General features: G+C 43.6%; 1 protein-coding gene across 5 annotated transcripts in view; it reads left to right on the top strand.

Annotated features, from left to right (window-relative positions):
* RGL1 (ral guanine nucleotide dissociation stimulator like 1) overlaps window positions 1-20,093 on the top strand; it is a 131,209-nt gene that overhangs the window by 13,638 nt on the left and 97,478 nt on the right. Inside the window, exons 1-3 of one of the 5 annotated variants that reach the window (XM_081193290.1) lie at window positions 13,189-13,206; window positions 13,245-13,316; window positions 14,268-14,378. The exons of 1 other annotated variant lie outside the window; for it this stretch is intronic. In XM_081193290.1, the coding sequence (XP_081049416.1) occupies window positions 13,290-13,316; window positions 14,268-14,378 (138 nt within the window). In that variant the 5' untranslated portion in view covers window positions 13,189-13,206; window positions 13,245-13,289. Of the gene's footprint in view, window positions 1-13,188; window positions 13,207-13,227; window positions 13,317-14,267; window positions 14,379-20,093 lie in introns of those variants that run through there. 3 more of the 5 variants (XM_081193289.1, XM_081193288.1, XM_081193292.1) reach the window with 3 other exon arrangements.

The raw sequence follows: 20,093 nt of genomic DNA on the forward strand, positions 1-20,093 counted from the left end.
CCTAATTTTTTTTTAGGGTTATTCTCATTTTGACTCAATAAAATAACCATTTTATTGTTCAAATCCGGAAAAATAAATACAGTAAATGGACAAAAGTACAAAGATTCACAAAATGTTTAGGGGTTTTCATCCCCCTGTGTCCCCCCAGAGAAAGCACTGGTAGAGGATAATAATACTTAATGTAGACTCATGATTCATTTGCAAGTGTGTGGGGGTTTTTAAGTGTACAGTTGGACACAAAACATGCAATTGGGGTGATATTGTGCATTTGGAAAGCTGATAATAAACAGCTGTAAAAATGGAGGATGGGGAAACTGACCATGTTGTAAGTGTATCTGTCTGTTAAGCACTTAAATGGCAGACAATGGCAGCCACAGCATGGACCCAAATTATATAAGGGCAGAATGCACTTTTTCCTATCCTTACAACAAACTGCCCAAACCATGTTAGACCACATTGTTTTTAGTCAGAACCTGCTCTTCTTCACCTTCATCTTTCAGCAAATGATGTTGCCAAACCAAGATAGATTCATAAATGAATTGTGGTAGATAAGAACCACTGATTCCTATGGAGAAACCACCACTGATCAGGGGGTAAGCAAGGACCAAAGCACACAGGGCGTTCCTGTGTTTGGGGAATATGGAGGTTCACATACAGTTTCTTATGGGAAATTTATGTAGTTGGGAAATCTGTTTTAAAGAAACACTGTTCCTTTGCTTGGGACTGAAAACAGGAGGAAAGAACCATGTCTTAAAGCACCATCCTATAATGACTACTAGGAAGTAAACCCCATTGAGCTCAGTGGAGCTTACTCTAAAGTAAATGGGTATAGGATGGCAGACCTAATCCTTGCTTGCTTTTGAGTCCTGGCTGAATCCAATGTGTAAAGCAGGGGTCAGCAACTTTTTTCAGCTGTGAGCCGCGCCACCGTCCCTCAGTCCTTGGGGGGGGGGGCGGACTATATTTTTTTTTTTGGGGGAATGAACGAATTCCTTCCTATGCCCCACAGAGATGCATTTTAAATAAAAGCATACATTCTACTCATGTAAAAACACCAGGCAGGCCCCACAAATAACCCAGAGATGCATTTTAAATAAAAGGACACATTCTACTTATGTAAAAATATGCTGATTCCCAGACCGATCGCGGGCCGGATTCAGAAGGTGATTGGGCCGCATCCAGCCTACGGACCTTAGGTTGCCTACCCCTGGTGTAAAGCTTTCCCTCTGAAATGTGCTACTACATATTCCCTCTGTTCTCTTACAATAGGAATATTAATTGCTTTGTGTCGTTCCATACACCTTTTTTCTTTTTAACAAAACATGAGACTCACAAAGTGGTTATTAGAGTTGGGCCCCAATTAAAGTGAAATGGGAGGGGTGATGGGGTATTGCTTATCCAAATTAGGAAAAGACAGACTTCAGGCTTGCAGGATCTATTTTCTTTTCTACTACAACCCCAAGAACCACCAACCGGCGCCTGATGCAAAAGATGAACTAAGAATTAAAGAACTTAGAGCCGAGGAATGTTCTTTGAATACTAGAAATAAACAAAGCTCACAGTCCTCCCACACAGAAATCCCAGCCTGGTTACACCAAGCTTTCTTCTTCATTTCAGCAGTATAATTTTGTTGGTAGCGGCAACAATCCTGAATGATTTTTTGTCTTTTTATAGCAAATGGTCATGATAATCAAATGCATTTCATTGGCTTTTAAACTTGTAACCTGTGAGCTATTGTGTGATTGTGGATGGACTATCAGTACTAAGCTGGGGTGCAGCTGATTTAGCCAAGTGGCTTTTTGTTGTTTATCAAACAAACCCACAAATACTCAAACAATGTTCTGGAATTAAATGATTGGGCTCAGCTGTATGGGAGTGATAAGGCTCAAGAGAAATGAAGCAAAATTGAAGTTGAGTCAGTACTGAAAAATACACCCAGGTGAGGAATGGATTCTAACCACTTTGTGGGGCACTCAGCAGTGTTGTTCAGCCAACAGTAAGGCTTGTATCAGTGGGAGGGAAGCAATTTTCAGTGATTTCCACCCACCCCATGCCTGCCCTGACACTTTGTGGAACAGCCGTAGCTCAATAATAGAGTATAATGTTTTGTATGCAAAAGGTTCAATCCCTGATGTCTTCAGGTGAGGTTGGGAATAAATCCTGGTGAGTCGCTGCCAGTCTGTGTTGAAAATACTGAGCTAAATGGACCAATGGTGGATAAGGCAGATTCCTATGTTCCTGGAGCCTTCAACCCTCTGGGGGCAGGTTAAGGAGTGTGGCTGCCTGCAAGGGAAATCACTGTATTTTGTCCCTCTGGTTCATTGACAGAAGCATTAGATACAACCCATTGAGTTTAATTGGGATGCAGCAAAAATCCAACTCATTGCTGGGCTGGTTTAGTTAGCTGAATAGTTTGGAATCGGAAAGGGCTAGGGATGTCTTGCCAATTTTCCACTGGAGACTGCAAGTCGTTTTCTGCTGACTTCAACCAATGTTGGTCTGGGTTGAACTCTAAACTCCCTGTTCCTGTAATAAGATTAACTCCTTTGACACCAGTTGTTTTATACTGAAGCCACTGAGAACACAGTGCAATATCATAGGCGTACAGGGGGCCAGAAAGCTGGGATTGCGCAACTGGATTCTGCAGAGTTTTCTCAGGAAGGACCCTGAAGGGGAAGAAGTGGCTTGCAGCCCATCTGGCCAGAGCTTCTGCCTGGGTGAATTAACAGACTGGTGGTGGGTGGAGAGCAAGGGATGAGAAGGCAGGGATGTCACAGATGGGAAAGGAGAGTTATAGCTCAGAGATGGAAGAAAGAAGGAGATGTCTCAGTGCCATGATGCCAGAAGGTGCATCTAGAGCTGCAGGACAGTAGACAACACTACATACGCCATCGGTAGTTGCATATTGGGGAGCTTTTTTCCCTAAGGCCAATTGTATCGCAGAGATTGTGGCTGGGGTGTGGGGAGAGATTAAACCATCCTTCCCCAACCTTGTGCCCTACAGTTGTTCAAGAAAGCAGTCTCTCCTTGGCAGAGAGGGTTCTGTGGTTTGTTGAGTGACTAATGCCTTTGTGACTCATAGTGGCCCTTTTTGCGCTGGAAAGATTAGGAAGGAGTTGGACAAAACATCAGTAAATTGTAAGGGAAATTTGGAGGTCTAAATTGAAATATACTGTTTGTAGTTGTGGAGGCTCCCCATTGATAGTTTTGCTTACAATACATAGTTTTGTTTGTTCAAGTAGATGTTTTGTTTTATATTTTATATTGCCTGTGTTGTATGATTATGTCATGACCTTTGGCTAGGATAATAAATTTACTGAACTGAACTGAGTACAGCTCCTGTAAGCCACAGCCAGTATGATCCGTGGTCAGAGATGCTGGGAATTGTGATCCAAAACATTGGGAGGGCTCTAGGTTGGGAAAGGATGAGTTAAACTTTCCTCCCTGTGCACCGCAGTCCTGATGGAAATCATCCACTCCCCAGGCTTAGTATTTACTAGCAGCAGCAGCCCCAACCCAGATGTAGTTGCCAACATTTAGTGTCTACTGTAGTTTGACCCCTAGGTTTATCTCTCCTTCAGCTAAGCGAAGGCAGAGGGAAAGGCAATCTGCAAGCAGCAAGAGTAGGCCTTTTGCTAAACCCCAACCCAGAAATTCTTCTAGGGATTGGAAAATGTCACTTGACCTTCTCTCGCCTACTGATGGAAAAAGCCTTCCTTGGTTGGTCTCTTCTGCTTCTGCCTTTACTACTAGGTGGTTGAATCCCTGCCTGATGTCCCTTGGCTTAAAGACTGTTATGGGGCCAAGTCTTAACACAGAGGAAGTTAGTTTTGTGAGGGTGGGGCGCTGATTCTTTGGAAGGGGCTCAGCCAAAAGAACCTTCAAATGACGTTCAGTAGGAAACAGTCTTATGCCATTTTGAAGGGAGGGGAGGAGGCAGTTTGAGGGATTTTTTTTTAAGCTCAAATATGTTCCCATGGAATGTAAAAGGCAAGTGGATAGGGATGTCAAAAGGGGTATTGTTTTATGAATCTTGGTTGGTGTCATTTTTATCAATCCCCACACCTGAGAATGTTGTTATTGTATAAGTTTTAATTCGGATGTCTACTCCAAGAGCACAAAGTTAATTTTAGCATTTAAGCCACAAAAACTGGCCTAGGCATTCAACAAGCCTGTAGGGCTTTGCTTCCTCTACAGCATGTATAAAACTAATCTTTTGAATGGACTGACCTTTTTGGAAGTAATAAAGCTACATGGCTGGCACCTTTGAAATAAGTGATTACTGGAACTGAGTGAGTCAAACTTAAGCTGAGTTATTGCACCTGCATGGATGGGAAGGGACAAAGTCCTTGCGCTTTGAACTAGTTAAATATAAGAAATGTGGGCAAGTATCCAATTCTTGAGCAGAGAGGGAAGGCAAGAAAAGGGTTGACAGCAGAAAAGCTGCTAAACATTAACTTACAATGATGTCCAGGCTTCTTGAGGGAAAGTGTGGCCTGCATAGGAGAGCAACATAGGTACTACTTATGCCTGTGACCTGTCACTTTGCTGCATTAACTCAAAGGGTGTGGCTTGTTACAGTGGTTGGGAGGGCCTGTGGCAACTGCTGTTCATAAATTTATAAAGCTGACAATAGTCCTTTAAGAGGATTAGGTAGTCTGATGGAGCCATCACAGCCCATGATGTACAGTCACTTCTTTTGTCTCATTATTGTCTCCGGTCAGACAGGTTTTACATGTTTTCTGTACCGGTCACAAGTAACCATAGTGCATCATGCCATCTTCAATTCTCTTTCTCTAGCTTTACTGTTAGTCCAGAATGAGGATGAGGGAGAAATTAAGTTTGGTTTTGAATTTAATGTGAACCCACCATATCTGCACTTTCTAAATCATAGCCAAGTCAGCCAGGTTACAGCTCTCTGTGAAAAGTCACAGTTCTCCAAATTTTGTAACACTATTCTCCAACCAAATAATGTGTACCAAAAACGTGTATATTACGCAACATTATATGTGTTTTAAAATTGTATATTATATGTGTATAAAAATGCAGCTATTCAAGAAAATAACATACAAAATATACTATTTTAGGGGAAATTGCTTGCAAAAGTACATATATCAGGCAAAATTGCATACAAAAATATTGGGAGGAATCCACACTAATTTTTTAATGAGGACTTTAAAAAAAAATCACCATGATCAGAAATGTGGAGAACTGAACTTAAGACTGAAAAAATGAGAAACTGAGAAAAGCTGAAATTGAGAGATAAATCAATCTCTAGGTCTTTCAAGAAAATAAGGGAGCAAAGCAAAAACAGGGAAGGCTTTCTAGCATGAGAACTCCACATCAGTAAAGACTATCCCTACCACCCTTAGGATGTTGGGAAAGATGGAGGGCACAAGGAGAAGGGGACGACAGAGGACGAGATGGTGGGACGGTGTTCTCGAAGCTACCAGCATGAGTTTGACCAAACTGCGGGAGGCAGTGGAAGACAGGAGTGCCTGGCGTGCTCTGGTCCAGGGGGCCATGAAGAGTCGGACACGACTAAACGACTAAACAACAATACCACCCTTAGGCCCCTGTTTGTAGCGTAGACTGGTAGGGATGAAGACTGCAAGTACTGAAAAATGCAGGGGCCAGATGGACCTCAGAGACACATCCACCTCCACATAGATCCATCCATAAAGACATTTTCCAGCACTGCATAGCATAGATGACTGCTCTGTACATGGGCAAATATATTTATGTACAGCTACATAGAAACTTGTAAATCATTCAGTCTTGTATCATACATTAATGAAAAAATACTCTTGCTTGATTAAAACTAACCCATTATTTAAGAAAAGCATTGGCTTTGAATTCATGCCTTTAACAGTAATCCCAACATACTAAAACTATCAAAATACCAGCCCATATCCTTCCCCATTGAATCCTGTTTTACCCTTTCTGGGTGAAATCCAGTAAGTTTCAAAAAGCCTTGACAATTACCTGTTTGCAAAAAATGAATGTCCCTAAAGTAGTAAGCTCCCACTGCGAAGCATCCTAAGGCTGCAGTCCAATGCATTAAGCTTCCTTTGAAAACAATGAGGTTACTTTTAAATAGACATGTAGAGGATTGTGCTCTAATCTTTCCCATTCATTTATCTCCACCTGTTAAAATTATGTGTATCAGACTGCTGGTAAAGGCACAGGAGTAGGTTCCAGTGGGGGACAACAACCCCTTTCATCGTAATGTCAGAAAGCACCTGCATTCTAGGACCTATAAGAACCTGCTGAACAATGACTGTGAAATGGAGACTTAAAATTGAATACTCCAGGGTGTGTGGAAGGAGCCTATGTTGTGCTTTACTGCCATGCTAGTCTCACCACTTCTAGACTGGGGCAGTGCTGGCATAGGGTGGAGCCTCGGTGTGGGTTTCTCTCATGTGACTTGAGCATCTGATGTTACTTTAAATGGTGTGTGATGGAGCTGTTCGGAATAGAGTAGTTGCTTTGGAAGACGATCATCAGGCATCCGCACAACATGACCAGTCGAACGAAGTTGATGTTGAAGAATCATTGCTTCTTCCAGTACACTGATATTAGTTCACCTGTCTTCCCAAGTGATGTGTAAAATTTTTCGGAGACACTGTTGATGGAAACTTTCAAGGAGTTGGAGATGGCATTTATAAGTGGTCATGTTTCACAAGCATATAGTAAGGTTGGTTTGTAAACAAGCATTTTGGTTTCCCTGCGAATGTCTCGGTCCTCAAACACTCTGCACTTCAATTGGGAGAAAGCCGCACTTGCAGAGCTCAGGCGATGCTGGATTTCGGCATCAATGTTGGCACTTGTGGAAAGATAACTGCCTAGGTAGGAGAAGTGATTGAAATTTTCCAACGTTACACCATTGAGTTGGATTTGTGGTGCTGCAGAGGGGTTATTTTGTACTTGTTGGTGCAGCACTTTGGTTTTTTGGTTGTTGAGTGATAGGCCAAGCTTTTCATAAGCTTCTGCAAAGATATTCAGGATTGTTTGGAGGTTACCCTCTGAGTGTGCGCACACTACAGTCAGCAAAAGAGGTTTAAAGACTGTCTCAAGGCAAATCTTAAAAAATGTACTATAAACACCGACAATTGGGAAACACTGGCCTGCAAGCACTCCAGTTGGAGAACAGCCTTTACTAAAGGTGTCATGGGCTTTGAAGACACTTGACCTCAGAACGCAAGGGAGAAACGTGTTAGGAGGAAGACACGCTTGGCAAATCCACACCATGCTCAACTCCTGCCCAGAAACCAATGTCCCCACTGTGGAAGGATGTGTGGATCCAGGATAGGCCTCCACTGTTACGGACTCACTGTTAAGACCATGTTTATGGAAGACAATCTTACTTGGCTACGAGTGACCGCCAAAGAAGAAGAAGATGGAGCTGTCCTTTGGCTGCTCCCGTGATAATGTGGGATGGGGCCACAGGGTGCCAGGGAGATGGCAAGCCAGGGTGGCATTAAATGTAGGAGGTGTGTGTTCAGTGGATAGGCTAGTAGGTTTTGTTGTGTCCCCCAAGGCTGTAGCAGTCACCTAAATTTGAAAAGAGAAACATTCTCTGTGAGCAGTACCATGCCTGTAGATTGCTTTTTGGTCATTAAGTTTTTGGAAAGCTTGAGCCCAAAAACTAATATGGAAAGAGTGGGGTGGGGGAAGCCTCCCTTACCCACTTCATAGCATTTCTTTAGTTGTCTTATTTTTGCCAGAGTGGTGGTGGGGGTGCATTCTGAAATTTGGCATGGAAACTGCTCTCGCTGGGAAGTGCTTAGAGTTTTGGCTTTGAATTAAACAAGTTATGAGCCTTGGAAAATCCTGTACTGGGAATGCAATTTAGACTTCATCCACAGAGCTTGTCAACTCTACGATTTAAGTTGTGCATGCATGCATAGCTAACCTTATTCTCCAGTGCAAATTATGGAAAGAAGGACTGATACCTGTGGCCCTCCAGATGCTGTTGGACTTCAGATGCTCCAGATGCTGGCATGGTCAAGAGTCAGGGGTGATGGGAGATGTAGGAGCAACATCTGGAGGGCAACAGGTTGCCCACCTCTGCCCTAGAAAGCTGCAGTCAAGCTTTCCAATTCCACCCTCCAGCAATGTAGAAGGCAATACTACGTCCCTATGCCTGCACCAACGGCAAGCATGGAGGTGGAGTTGCCAATCTGCACTGCAGCCATGGCTTCTCATGGAAAGTCACAGCTTGCCAAACCCAATCAAGAATCAGTGTGAATGTATGCAATCTAAATAAATAAGTAGTAGAAATAAATTTCTACATATTGGTGTGCATTAAACAGGTAAATAAATGTGCCAGTTTGGGTGACTGGGTGGTGCTGATTCCATTTCCACTTTTTGGCCCAGGTGTGCACAAATGGCTTTGGGTCCCTGGCCTCCCTTCCTGTCATTTTGGAGACATGTCGGCAGAGGAGGGGAGATGTAGCAAGCTGACTTTTTGCAGTGGGTCAGCTTAAAATGTCACACTGTCATTTTCTTACCCCTTGATGCTGGATACTGAGCTGGGCTTCTGAGAGTTTGCAGCATTCTCTGTTTTCTAACATGATAACATGTCAAAGGCTTATTCTCACAGTAAGATCAAAATCATCAGTGAAATTGCAGGGGCACACTTCTGTTTAAGCATCTGTCACTGAAATGTGTGTAAAGTATTATGTCCACATCAGTATTTACATGCCATTGCGGTTCCCAAAAGTATGCCCTTTTCTGTAATGCCTCAATTAGCTCTCAGTAACAATTTGCTTTATTGTATAATTTTTGTCGCTCCCCAGACTAATATAGACCTCCTACCTCCCTCACTTCTCTGTTTGTTTCTTTGGATGAGAGCAGTAGTGGGCACAACTGGGGAGAATCTAGGGATAATAATTTTTGTAACTGGAAATCTGATCAGTGAATTTTTGGAAGGGGGAGCAATTTGAGGGGGAATCTGGGAAGGAAATTGATGTGTAAAGAGGAAATAGTTTCAGTGCATGGCGTTGGGGTAGAGGAATGCTAATTGGGTTTGTTTATTGCATAAAGACCTAAGAAGATCCTTGCTGGGTCAGACCACAGTCCCTCTCTGTCCACCATTCTGTTTAACAGCAGCCAGCCTCTCTGGAAACTCATAAGCAAGGCATACAAGTGATGCCCTTGCTAGTCTATTCTTTGTTCCTAGCAAGTGGTATTTCGAGGTAAAGGTAAGGTAAAGGAGCCCTGGATGGTTACATCCAGACAAAGGCGACTGTGGGGCTGAGGGAACTGCTAGGTTGGCAGGAGCTAGGACAGAGAAACAGGAACTCACCCCATCGCAGGGATTCAAACGGCCAACCTTACAATCAACAAGCCCAAGAGGCTCAGTGGTTTAGACCACAGTACCACCCACATCCCTGGGGCGGCAGTTCAAAAGCACACCAGTGCAAGTAGATAAATAGTTACCACTGTGGTGGGAAGGTAACGGGTGTTTCTGTGCGCTCTGGCACTCATAACGGTGTCTTGTTGTGCCAGAAGTGGCTTAGTCCTGCTGGCCACATGACCCAGAAAGTTGTGGACAAATGCCAGCTCCCTCAGCCTGAAAGCAAGATGAGCGCCACAACTACATAGTCGTCTTTGACTGGACTTAACCGTTCAGTTACCTTTACCTATTTAGAGATGTACTACCTCTGAACATCTAGGGTGCCAGAAACCATTTATTTATTCCAAGTTGAACATTATCATGGATTATATCAAATCTTTGAAAATAAAAGCCCTTATTTGTTTTTTTTTAATTTAAAAACTTGTAAAGTTGGACTACGGCCAGCCTCCCTGGAGTGGGAGTCCTATAATATTGAGGTCATGACACGTGACATCTCATGCCTGTGCTCAGAGACCTTCAAATTGTATTCCTACTTAGATGCTGGTAAATGTATCCTTCTGACTTTCCTTTCAGAATAGGGAAAGAAGCTCCGTGATTTCCTTGCTCTCAACTGCTGTGGTAATTACACAGTTGGCTTTGGGTCTAGCAATTTTGTGAGACATGTATGTACTTATTGTTACTGTTTTCCCCAAGGCTATTTCAAAGAATCATTAAAAGTAGTTCTAGGAAATGGATAAACCAGAGATATTGAAAATCCCAGTTCTAATCAAGTAAACATTTCAGATTACCAGATAAGACTATTATGTTTTTTTATCTTGCTCTGGACTTGCTCTCTCTACAGTGCAATAGCTCATAGACTCATTCTAAGCTCTTCCTACAAGCCAATTCAGACACTTCCTTTACCTCCAGCTGACCAAGGGCATTTGAGAACAAAGAAATGAAATGTCTTGTTCCCTGCTTCCCTTGCCTTCAGAAGTTTCTTGGAACTCCATTAGACCAGAAAATACATTTTATAAATTAGAGTAAATTAGTGCCTACAAATAGTTAAGGATGGATGATCCGGTATAGTCAAAATATTAAGTATAGCCAAAATAATATAGATAGATAAATTAATGCATTTTAAAAGGGGAAATGGTCATCTGTTTAAATTCTGGCAAGTGTTCACAAAATTTTGGCATAGGGTTAAATCTTGATAAAATATAGACAATACTGATTCAGTTATTTGATTAATTTGAGGTTGTGTGTGATTTTAGAGCCAAAAGAAATTTATCTGAGTAAGCTCAGGTCCCCTAATGAATACCCAGTATGTCTGTTAAAACAATTTAGCAGAGCTAATAGCTGGTGCTTCAAAATGCTACATTGTGGTATTTGTTAATTCCATCTTTACTTGATGAGGCCGAGTGGACAGCCTTATTTTCTGCTAGGGGCTGCATTGCCAGCAGTGAGCAGACCAAGAACCAAGGGTGGGTGGAGCCAGAGACAAAAGTATTTTGGATTAACTAATCCAGAACAAAGAGCACCCTGTCTCAATTTTCACCATGGCTATGCCACATTGTAATTCCCAATTCTGTGCAGATCTGCTCAGAAGTCAGTCTCAGGTCTGATGGGGTTTGCCTCAAATAAATTATACTGTAGATTTTTTTAAAAAAGTGCAACAGACCAGCGCTGCTCCTGTTGTGAAAACACCTAAATTTTTGGTGTTCACAGAGTGTGTACCAACTCTTGTCTTTTTTCTTAATTCTGACATACTTTATTTAATCATCTTCATGTGATGACCTCCAGGCTTTTAATGTTTGAAAGAAAAGAAAATTCATGTTTTTTTTTCAACTTGGATGCAACTTTACTGTGCAGTCTAGATCCATCTTGATTTGTGGTGCCCTGTTGTAAACAGTAAGGCTACTGGCTATAACTGAGCTAATGACTTTGGATGTGTTTTTTCAAAGTAGAACACTTTCCCCGCCTCCAGATATTTTATTTCTTAGAAACAAATTGTTGGGTCATTATCTAATCATTTCCACTGCAGTCTTCCAAATATCTACTCAGAAGTCAGCCACACTGAGTTTTACTTTCCTGATTCCTGTACCTGCAAGGACAAATTTTATATTGTAAACTGCCCTGAGATATTTGGATGAAGGGCAGCATAGAAATTTATTTATTTAATTAATTATGTTTTCTTTTTAATACATCTGTTTTGTGCAAAAACAGCTCTGCACATAAGAGCTGTTTTTAAAATAAAAATACTGCGAACCTGCCTTCAGCAGCAACTGGTGGAAAAAATCAGGCATCATCCTTTGCTTTGATCTTATAGAAAGAAAGTGAAAATGGTGGGTGCGACAATAGATGGCACTCAGCAAAATGTCACTGCACAAAAAGCCCACCCACACAATACACTTCAGTGTATCCACTGTCATGTAATGTGTGATTTTATATTGGATTTTCTCCCCTTTTTGGATTATCCACAAAGTGGGAAAATCTGAATTTAGCAAGGGGAAAGTACAGACTCCCACTTGGATGAGGAGGACATTGTGTGGGTGCTTGCAATCAATCAATCAATCAATCAATCAATCAATCAAAAAAACACAAACTATTTCAAATCCATATTAGCCTTTGGGCTTTTCCAGCATTGCCAGGAACATCTTTTTTTTTCTTCCATGGGGAAGGTTATCATCCAGCCTGGAGAACTCAAAAGGCTTACTACCCTTTTTAGCTGGTCCTAACATAGGCGCCGACTCCATGGGGCTTGAGGGGGCTCGAGCCCCCTCAAAAAAATTTTTGGGGGGGCTCAGCCCCCCCAATAATCTCGGGCGGGCGCCCTTTCAGCAGAGCGCCGCCGCCGTCCCCCGCCTCCTCTTCACCTGCTCCTTCGCCAGCCAGCCAGCCGCGCGCCCTAATCGGAGGCACTGCCGGAAATCCCGCGAGAACAGGGGAATCCCGACTGGCCACACCTCCCAGCCAGCCAATCGGCTGGCTGGGGGGGCGTGGCTTGCCCTATTTAGGGCCGGAGCCACTTTATTTGCATATTCATGAGCTTATTTATTATTCATGAGCTTTCCCGGGCCCCCCCAATATTTTTTCTAAGTCCGCGGCCCTGGGTCCTAATGAAGGTGTTTCCCTACTGCTACTTTTGCATTTCCTGCGTTGCTTTTTGGGAAGTTTGATTCCTTATATATTCAGGGTCTAACAGCATTTTCCCACGTGAGACTTCCTTAATGCAGATGTGAAGCCTTCATGTGTAATCTCTGCAGTGTATGTTTGATCTCTGTTCTGTTGCACATGAAGCATATTTGTGTGTGCCACAGTCAGTGTGAAAAAGTTGAATGGCACTTTCAACTTCAGAAGTTGTAGAAATGCTCTTACTCTTTCCCTCCCCCTTTCCATCCCTTCAGCTCCGAACCCCGGTGATCATTTGGATAAAGTCAGGGCTCACGACTAATTATTGGGTGAACTCTCAAGACTTGCTGTGGCTTTTGCTGACTGGCGCCTCCTTCCCCAGGTGCATGACTTTGGGGAGCTTGAAGGACCATTTCCCGTTGGCTTGGAAGGTGGGCTTCTTCCTCCTCTTCCCTTAGCAGCGCCACTTTCCCTCCTGAGCCCCTCGCGGGGGTCGTTCAGATTGAACTATCTGACGTGCCCAGAGAAGAGAAGTTGAGCTGCCCGCCCCCCCCCCCCCGCTTCTCTTGGGGTCCCTGGCGCCTCGCCGGAGAGGCCACGAGCTTCTTTCTGGCTTGGAAGCCCCGAAAGAGAAGCATCAACAGGAAAGCCTGACCTCACTCTCTCTCTCTCTCTGTGCGGGGCGGAGTCTGCGCGCCGCGCTGGCTCGGGGTGTTTCTGCCTGCCGGGGCCGCGGAGCTACGAGCAGCGGGGCTGGGAAGAGCCGCGGGCAGGAGCGCCATGCCCCTTCCAAGGGCCAAGGAGGAGAAGGCTCAGGATGAAACTGCTCGGGAGAGCTAAAATGGTAATTTCCCATGGCTTCTCTTTTAGGCAGCGGATTTACTGTTCCGAGGGGAAGCGGACATGTCCTTCCCTCCCCCCCCCCCCCGGCTGGCTCTGCAGCAGTAATTTCAAGTATCTTTTCAGAACCTTTCCTGCTGCTGCCGCTTAGTGGGACTCGCTATTGTTAAAACGATGCTTCTCTGCAAACTAATGAACTTTTCTGTCGCTGCGCTCGGTGTGGGAAGGAACGGGGGGCGGCGGGAAACAGTAGGAAAGGAAGCTAGCTGGACAAACTTTTTGATAAACTGGGGATGTTTTCTTCCTTGGTCAGCCACAGAGAGCTGCTTAAATCTGTGTTAATCAGCAAACCCAGAGGTTTGTTGCAGAGCAGATTTCCAATCCAGTTTAAGAGATGTTATGATAGTTTTTCCTCTCAGCTTTCTGGCATGTGTGACTTAAAAAACAAACAAACTTTGGTGGACATCACTAAGACGGATAACCCTTGCACATCCTGAAAAAATATTAAAATGAAGATTTACTGTAATTTACATGCCTGTTAGAGGACTCTCTGTCTTTCTGAGTAATTAATTATTTTAAACGTGCAGCTATCTCTGCAGTGGTAAAAGTCATGATAATGCTCGTTGGTGGTAAGTCGGGAGCATTTCCTTGTGAACCGACATGGCAAAACTATTTGAAATATGTGCAGTCCTAGCCGATTGTGTGTGGTGGGGACGGGGGAAAGCTAAGTGGAAACTCATGGTCTCCTGATACCACAGGCGAGAAGGGCTTGCCAAGTATATCCCAGAGATCAGCCTCGCTTGGCAAGTGTCTTGTCTTCGTCTGTGATAGTTGTATTTTGCTTTGTACCCCTTGGGCTGTGCAGTCAGCCCTCAGCAACAAGTTCTGCAGCTGTTGGTGGAAACAACCTGTTGTTGTTGTTTTAAGTCAAGCGTTTGTTTTCTTCCTGTGGCAGAGCTCAATTCAGGATTGGGGTGAAGAGGTAGAGGAAGGCGCAGTTTACCATGTCACCCTCAAAAGAGTGCAGATTCAACAGGCTGCTAATAAAGGAGCAAGATGGCTAGGGGTGAGTAAAAAAAAAAGTTAAAAAAATGTCAGATTGGCATCTTGTACAAATGCTTGGTGGACTTTGGAGTCCTGGTTGAAAGAGCTGAAGTCCAAGTGTACTCTGAAATGGTGCCAAAGCCTGATTTTAACATTAAAATTCTTGCTGGTTTCCTTTTTCATTTGGTTCTTCATCTCTGAGCACAAGACCTGAAATTTAAGAATCTGGGTGAACTGTAGCATCGATGCAGCTTTTACACACACACACACACACACACACACACACACACACACAATCACCACCGTTGTAATGCATATAGGGATTTAAATTTGGGTTTCTCTGGGGTGTTTTTTTTTAGAGAGGGGGGAATAGCTCAGTGGTTGTGTGCAGGCTTTGCAGAAGGTCCCACATTCAAACCCTGGCATGTCATGTTGGACAATTTTCTGATGGCAGGGCTGGGACAAAGCTGTGCCAGAGACTTTAGAGAGCTGTTGCCAATCCAAGTACACTATTCTGGGCTAGGTAGACCAAGTGCCAGGTATATAAAAGTTCCCATTTGTTTTGAACTGGATACTGCAGCATTCGCCAACCTGGTGCCCTCTAGCTGTTTTGTACTACAACTTCCATCTGCCCCTGCCAGTGAAGACTGGAATATAATATTCCTCCAGATAATGATATTGAGAACACACTGATAAAGCCAGGCAGACTTTGGCCTTGCCAGTCTTTAGACGGGGAATTCTGAGCTCCCCCCACCATGCAACCCCAAAGAAGAGTGGATATATGTGTAACTTCCTCTGTTCTTTCCATAGTGCAGAGTTGGGCATTTTTATTTGTGCTTACACATCTGATGTGTAGAAAAGGCTACTCTTCTGCAGAAGTTTCAAGCCCGTAAAAAATGCACAACTACATTGTGCTAAGCCTTATATGGCAGTGGTGGGGACTCCAGTTCCCATCAGTCTCAGCTGCTATCGCTAATGGTCAGGGAGGGTGGGGGTTGGAGTTCAGTGATATCTGGAAGAGCACCATGCTGGCTGCCCCTTAGGTTTTCAATCTCTGCTCTGCTGGACTTGGTGAGAGCTTGTATTAAATGACAGCTTTCCAACACCCACTGGCAGAGGAAGAGGTGTGTGTGTGTGTGGGGAGCGCACTGCCCCTGGCAGCACGTTCCCGGTGGGGTGCCGTCGCGGCTGCCCCCCCCCGCCCATGCTGGGCGCCACGCCACGCCCCCCGGATGTGTGCCACACCCCCGGGATGCGCACTAGTCCTGCCGCTCCTTCTCCGCCCCCCCCCCCGGTGTCAGAGCATGAAGTTCCGCCACTGCCAACACCAACCATTGTTCTGGTAAAATGTATGATCGTTCTTACTGTTTCTTACCCTTTGGTATTAACAAGGCAGCCACTGCATATTGCTACTCTTCAGTTATCCTGATGATTTTATAGAAACTGAGAATCTTCCCAATGGGATCGGTTGCTTTGGAATGATTACTACTTGGGCCATGCCCCAAGCGCTCCACCCCTGTACCCGCCAGACATGTCAGATGTCCATGCTCAACTAAGGCTGTGTAAGACTTACTAATGCAGTGAGGCAGCCTTTTGCAATATGTGCATGTAGTGCCCATATGAGAAAGGTATCTAATGTGAGGCTTAGTCCAACTAACGTCCTAAGGGCCACAGGTCCTGCATTCCTTCCTGCCACAGAGTGATAGGCTATATAGAGGCACCTTGTCTGGGTATGGCTTACGTTATATTTTACAGTGAGGCTTGAATTATTTCCATCTTGGTATGTGAAATGCAATTTTGGTTTCTTTGGTATTTTTATTGTCTTGTCTTGTAAGGGTTTAAGAAGCTTGGTTGCTTTAAGCTGTCTCTAGTGTCCATTTCAAAAAAGGCAGGCAATGAATAAATGCAATAATACATATTTAATCACTTGGAAGTTACCTTGAGTGCAGTATAGCATAAAGATCTTATTTTCAAGCATTTGTTTATTGTGAATATAAAAAATGCCTTCTATGGGAAAGCTCAACAAAAATTAGCTTGGATTTTCAGTTCTGTGCATCTTTCTCTCTCCTTTTTAACATCTCTACCTGATAGATATTTTAAGGAACATTGGAACTTAAATACAATTCTTGTCAGGTGGACTACGTTATGAAGCAACATGGCCAGGCAATATTACCAAGTTCCCTCCAGTGCATCTAAGATAGTGCTGGGAATGTCCCTCTCTTTTCATATTCCTAAGAAGTACACAGCGTTCTCAGATGAACAGATGACTTCAAATCTGCTTCCTTTGCAGTGGCAGGTTTCCCATCTTTGCCTCCTGCTTTTAGTAGGGATTGGTTGGGCGGGGGGATAAAATATTTGAATATTTGTCACAGATGACAGCTTTTGCTGGGGTAAAAGGCCATTGAGAGTGGCACTCTGTCCTGTAGCAGAATTTTAAAAAAAATACAAAGGAGGGAATTTTTAAAGACTGCTTTTGTCTGCTTTAATTCGGAGTCTGGGTTGTGCTTCAGCATCAAGGGCCATGCTGGAAAGGCATCTTGAAGCAAAGGGTGGTAGCTAATTTACATTCCAGTTATTGAACAACAGAATTGGCATGGACATTGTATATCACTGACAGTAGATAAATCTAGTCTTGAGACTGAGCCTTGAATCCAGCTTTTTGTGTGTGTTGGAGGATTGAGGCCACCCACCCCAGTAGGCTTCCAAACTGTGGGCTCAACAACATAGCTGATAGATGTTGATAGGGACTGTTCAGTTCTGTGGAAGAAGGAGAGAGTGGATGACAAAACATGGTGGGCTGTGGCAGCACCTCTGCTCCTTGCATGCAGTCAGAATGAGATAAGTTGCATTTCTCCTGCTTTCACGGTGACAGGATTTCATAGGAACACGGGAAGCTGCCTTAAACCAGGTCAAACCATTGGTTCACCTAGCTTTGTACTGCCAACACTGAGTGGCAGGGCTTCCCACAGTTTGTCTTTCTAACGCTGCATGGAGATGCCAGGGACATTTTGCATGCAAAGCATGTGCTCTACAACTGAGCTATGACCCTAAAGCATGTGCTCTACACTGAGCTATGCTAAAGGAGAGAAAGGAGCTCAGCATGGCCAACACACTTGTGAACTGGGGGGGGGGGATATAATGTTTTCTTTTCAGCTGTGGCAGCAATACTCTTAGTTAGCAGCAGGAGTTGCTCTACATAGTGCACTATTTCTAAACAGAGATGCATTTGCTCGTGTGGGTTCTATTTCATGGTCCTGGCAGTGACAACGACAGAACTGGAACCATGACAGAAAAGGGAAGCCCAGTTGGCTTTGCAATGTATATATGATTCTGCTTTGTGGAGAAGAAACTGTTTGCTTTCTTCAAAAATCAGCAAGCCCTAAACAGAAAGCAGGCGGAATGCTAGTTTGTTGTTTTATTTTGGAGCCAGTTTAATTGTCATAGCGATGAACTTGCACAATTAAAAGGACATGAAAAACATGCCCAGGGGAAAAAAAGAAACCTTTAAGGCTTTGGAGAACTTAGCAGTGGGGTGCAGCAGCAACAGACTTGATGGGCTTGGAAAGGTAGTCAGTGCCAATAGGCTGGTTTTACCCAAAACAATTCTGGTGCTGAGGGATGGAAAATGAAAAGCTGGGCACTGGCAGCCTGATCAAATCCTTTAATTAGGCTAGCCAGTGTGGCACCTCCTAGTGTGGGTGGACTCCAGTCCTCACTAGCCCCAACTTGCAGAGCCAATGGTCAGGGCTTATGGGAGTTGTAGTCCAGCAATATTTGAAAGGTGCCCTGCTTGCTCCCCCTGCTTTTGGACTGTGGACAGGGGAAGAGACTATGGATGTGCCCTCCCTCTCTCAGAGCTAGGCTATACTTCTTTTTTAAAATGATTTTTATTGGTTTTACATATACAGTGGTGCCCCGCAAGACGAATGCCTCGCAAGACGAAAAACTTGCTAGACGAAAGGGTTTTGCATTTTTTGAGTCGCTCCGCAAGACGAATTTCCCTATGGGCTTGCTTCGCAAGACGAAACGTCTTGCGAGTTCTTGCGAGTTTGTTTCCTTTTTCTTAAAGCCGCTAAGCCGTTAACAGCCGCTAAGCCGCTAATAGCCACTAAGCTGCTAATAGCCGTGCTTCGCAAGACGAAAAAACCGCAAGACAAAGAGACTCGCGGAACGGATTAATTTCGTCTTGCGAGGCACCACTGTAATCACATTACATAGCACCATATCCTCTTATTTTATCTCCTTGGCTCAACTAAGCCTAACAACTTCCCTTACATTTGCTTCATTTCCTATCCTTCCAATATCATTATCTAAAATATTGTATTACTCAACCTGAATAGGTAGCAATTTCATCTTACAAATCTTCAGATAACCCTGCTAATGATGTTAATTGCTTACAGTTGTCTTTCAAATATAATAGAAATTTATTCCAGTCCTTTTGGAATGCTTGGTCTTGCTGGTTCCGGATCCTTTTCCCCAGTTTTGCCAGTTCCGCAAAGTCCATCATTTTCATCTGCCACTCTTCTTTTGTTGGTAACTCCTGGTGTTTCCATCTTTCGGCTAAGAAAATTCTTGCCAGAGTTGTTGCATATAAGAACAATTTTTTATCTTGTCTCGGTATCTCTCTACCCACAATACCCAATAAAAAAGCTTCTGGTTTTTTAACAAAAGTGTTTTTAAACATTTTCTTTAGCTCATTATATATACTGTATTTTTTGCTCTATAAGACTCACTTTTTCCCTCCTAAAAAGTAAGGGGAAATGTGTGTGTGTCTTACGGAGCGAATGCAGGCTGCACAGCTATCCCAGAAGCCAGAACAGCAAGAGGGATTGCTGCTTTCACTGTGCAGCGATCCCTCTTGCTGTTCTGGCTTCTGAGATTCAGATTTTTTCTTTCTTGTTTTCCTCCTCCAAAAACTAGGTGCGTCTTGTGGTCTGGTGCGTCTTATAGAGCGAAAAATACGGTAATTTCCCAGAAAGCTTTTACCTCTTTACATGTCCACCACATATGGTAAAAAGTACCTTCCTTTTCCCTACATTTCCAACATTCATTTTTTGTTCTATATATTTTGGTTAGTTTAACTGGTATTAAATACCACCTATACATCATTTTCATAACATTTTCTTTAAGCGTACTGAATGATGTAAAATTAAAACCTTCATTTCATAACCTTTCCCATTCTTCTAACTGTATATTATGTCCAATATCTTTAGCTCAATGTATCATTACTGATTTTACCTCCTCATCTTTAGTATGCCATTCCAATAATAATATATACACTTCATTTATCTGATGATAATGCAACCAATCAATCACTAATTCTTTTATTTCCTCATATACTTCTACTGGCCCTGAGTGGAGCAGTTAAGAGTTTACACATACCACATAAAAATACTGCCGTCTTTCTGCACAATGCACCAAATTCAACCAGTCCCTTTCCCTGGTGAGGTGGAGCCTAGGAGCTTAAATTTCAGAAGTCAGGACAGCTTGGGGCGGGGGAGCAAAAAGGGGCAATGAAAGTGGTGGGAATAAGAGCACGGCATGTCAGGATGATGCTGACTGAGAAAGAGATGGGAGTGAGGAAGAGAATAATAAATTTCTGAGGCAGCAGCTGCTTCTAGGAAGGCAGAAGCAGTGCACTTCATGGTAGGAAAACCCTCTGCTGTTGGTATAGAAAACCCAGCTCCTTTTCTCCCACAGTTCAGAATAATAGGAGAAACACAAAGTCTAGGATGGT

Source organism: Podarcis bocagei, assembly GCF_964188305.1.
Source record: "Podarcis bocagei genome assembly, chromosome: 5".
Lineage (NCBI taxonomy): Eukaryota > Metazoa > Chordata > Lepidosauria > Squamata > Lacertidae > Podarcis > Podarcis bocagei.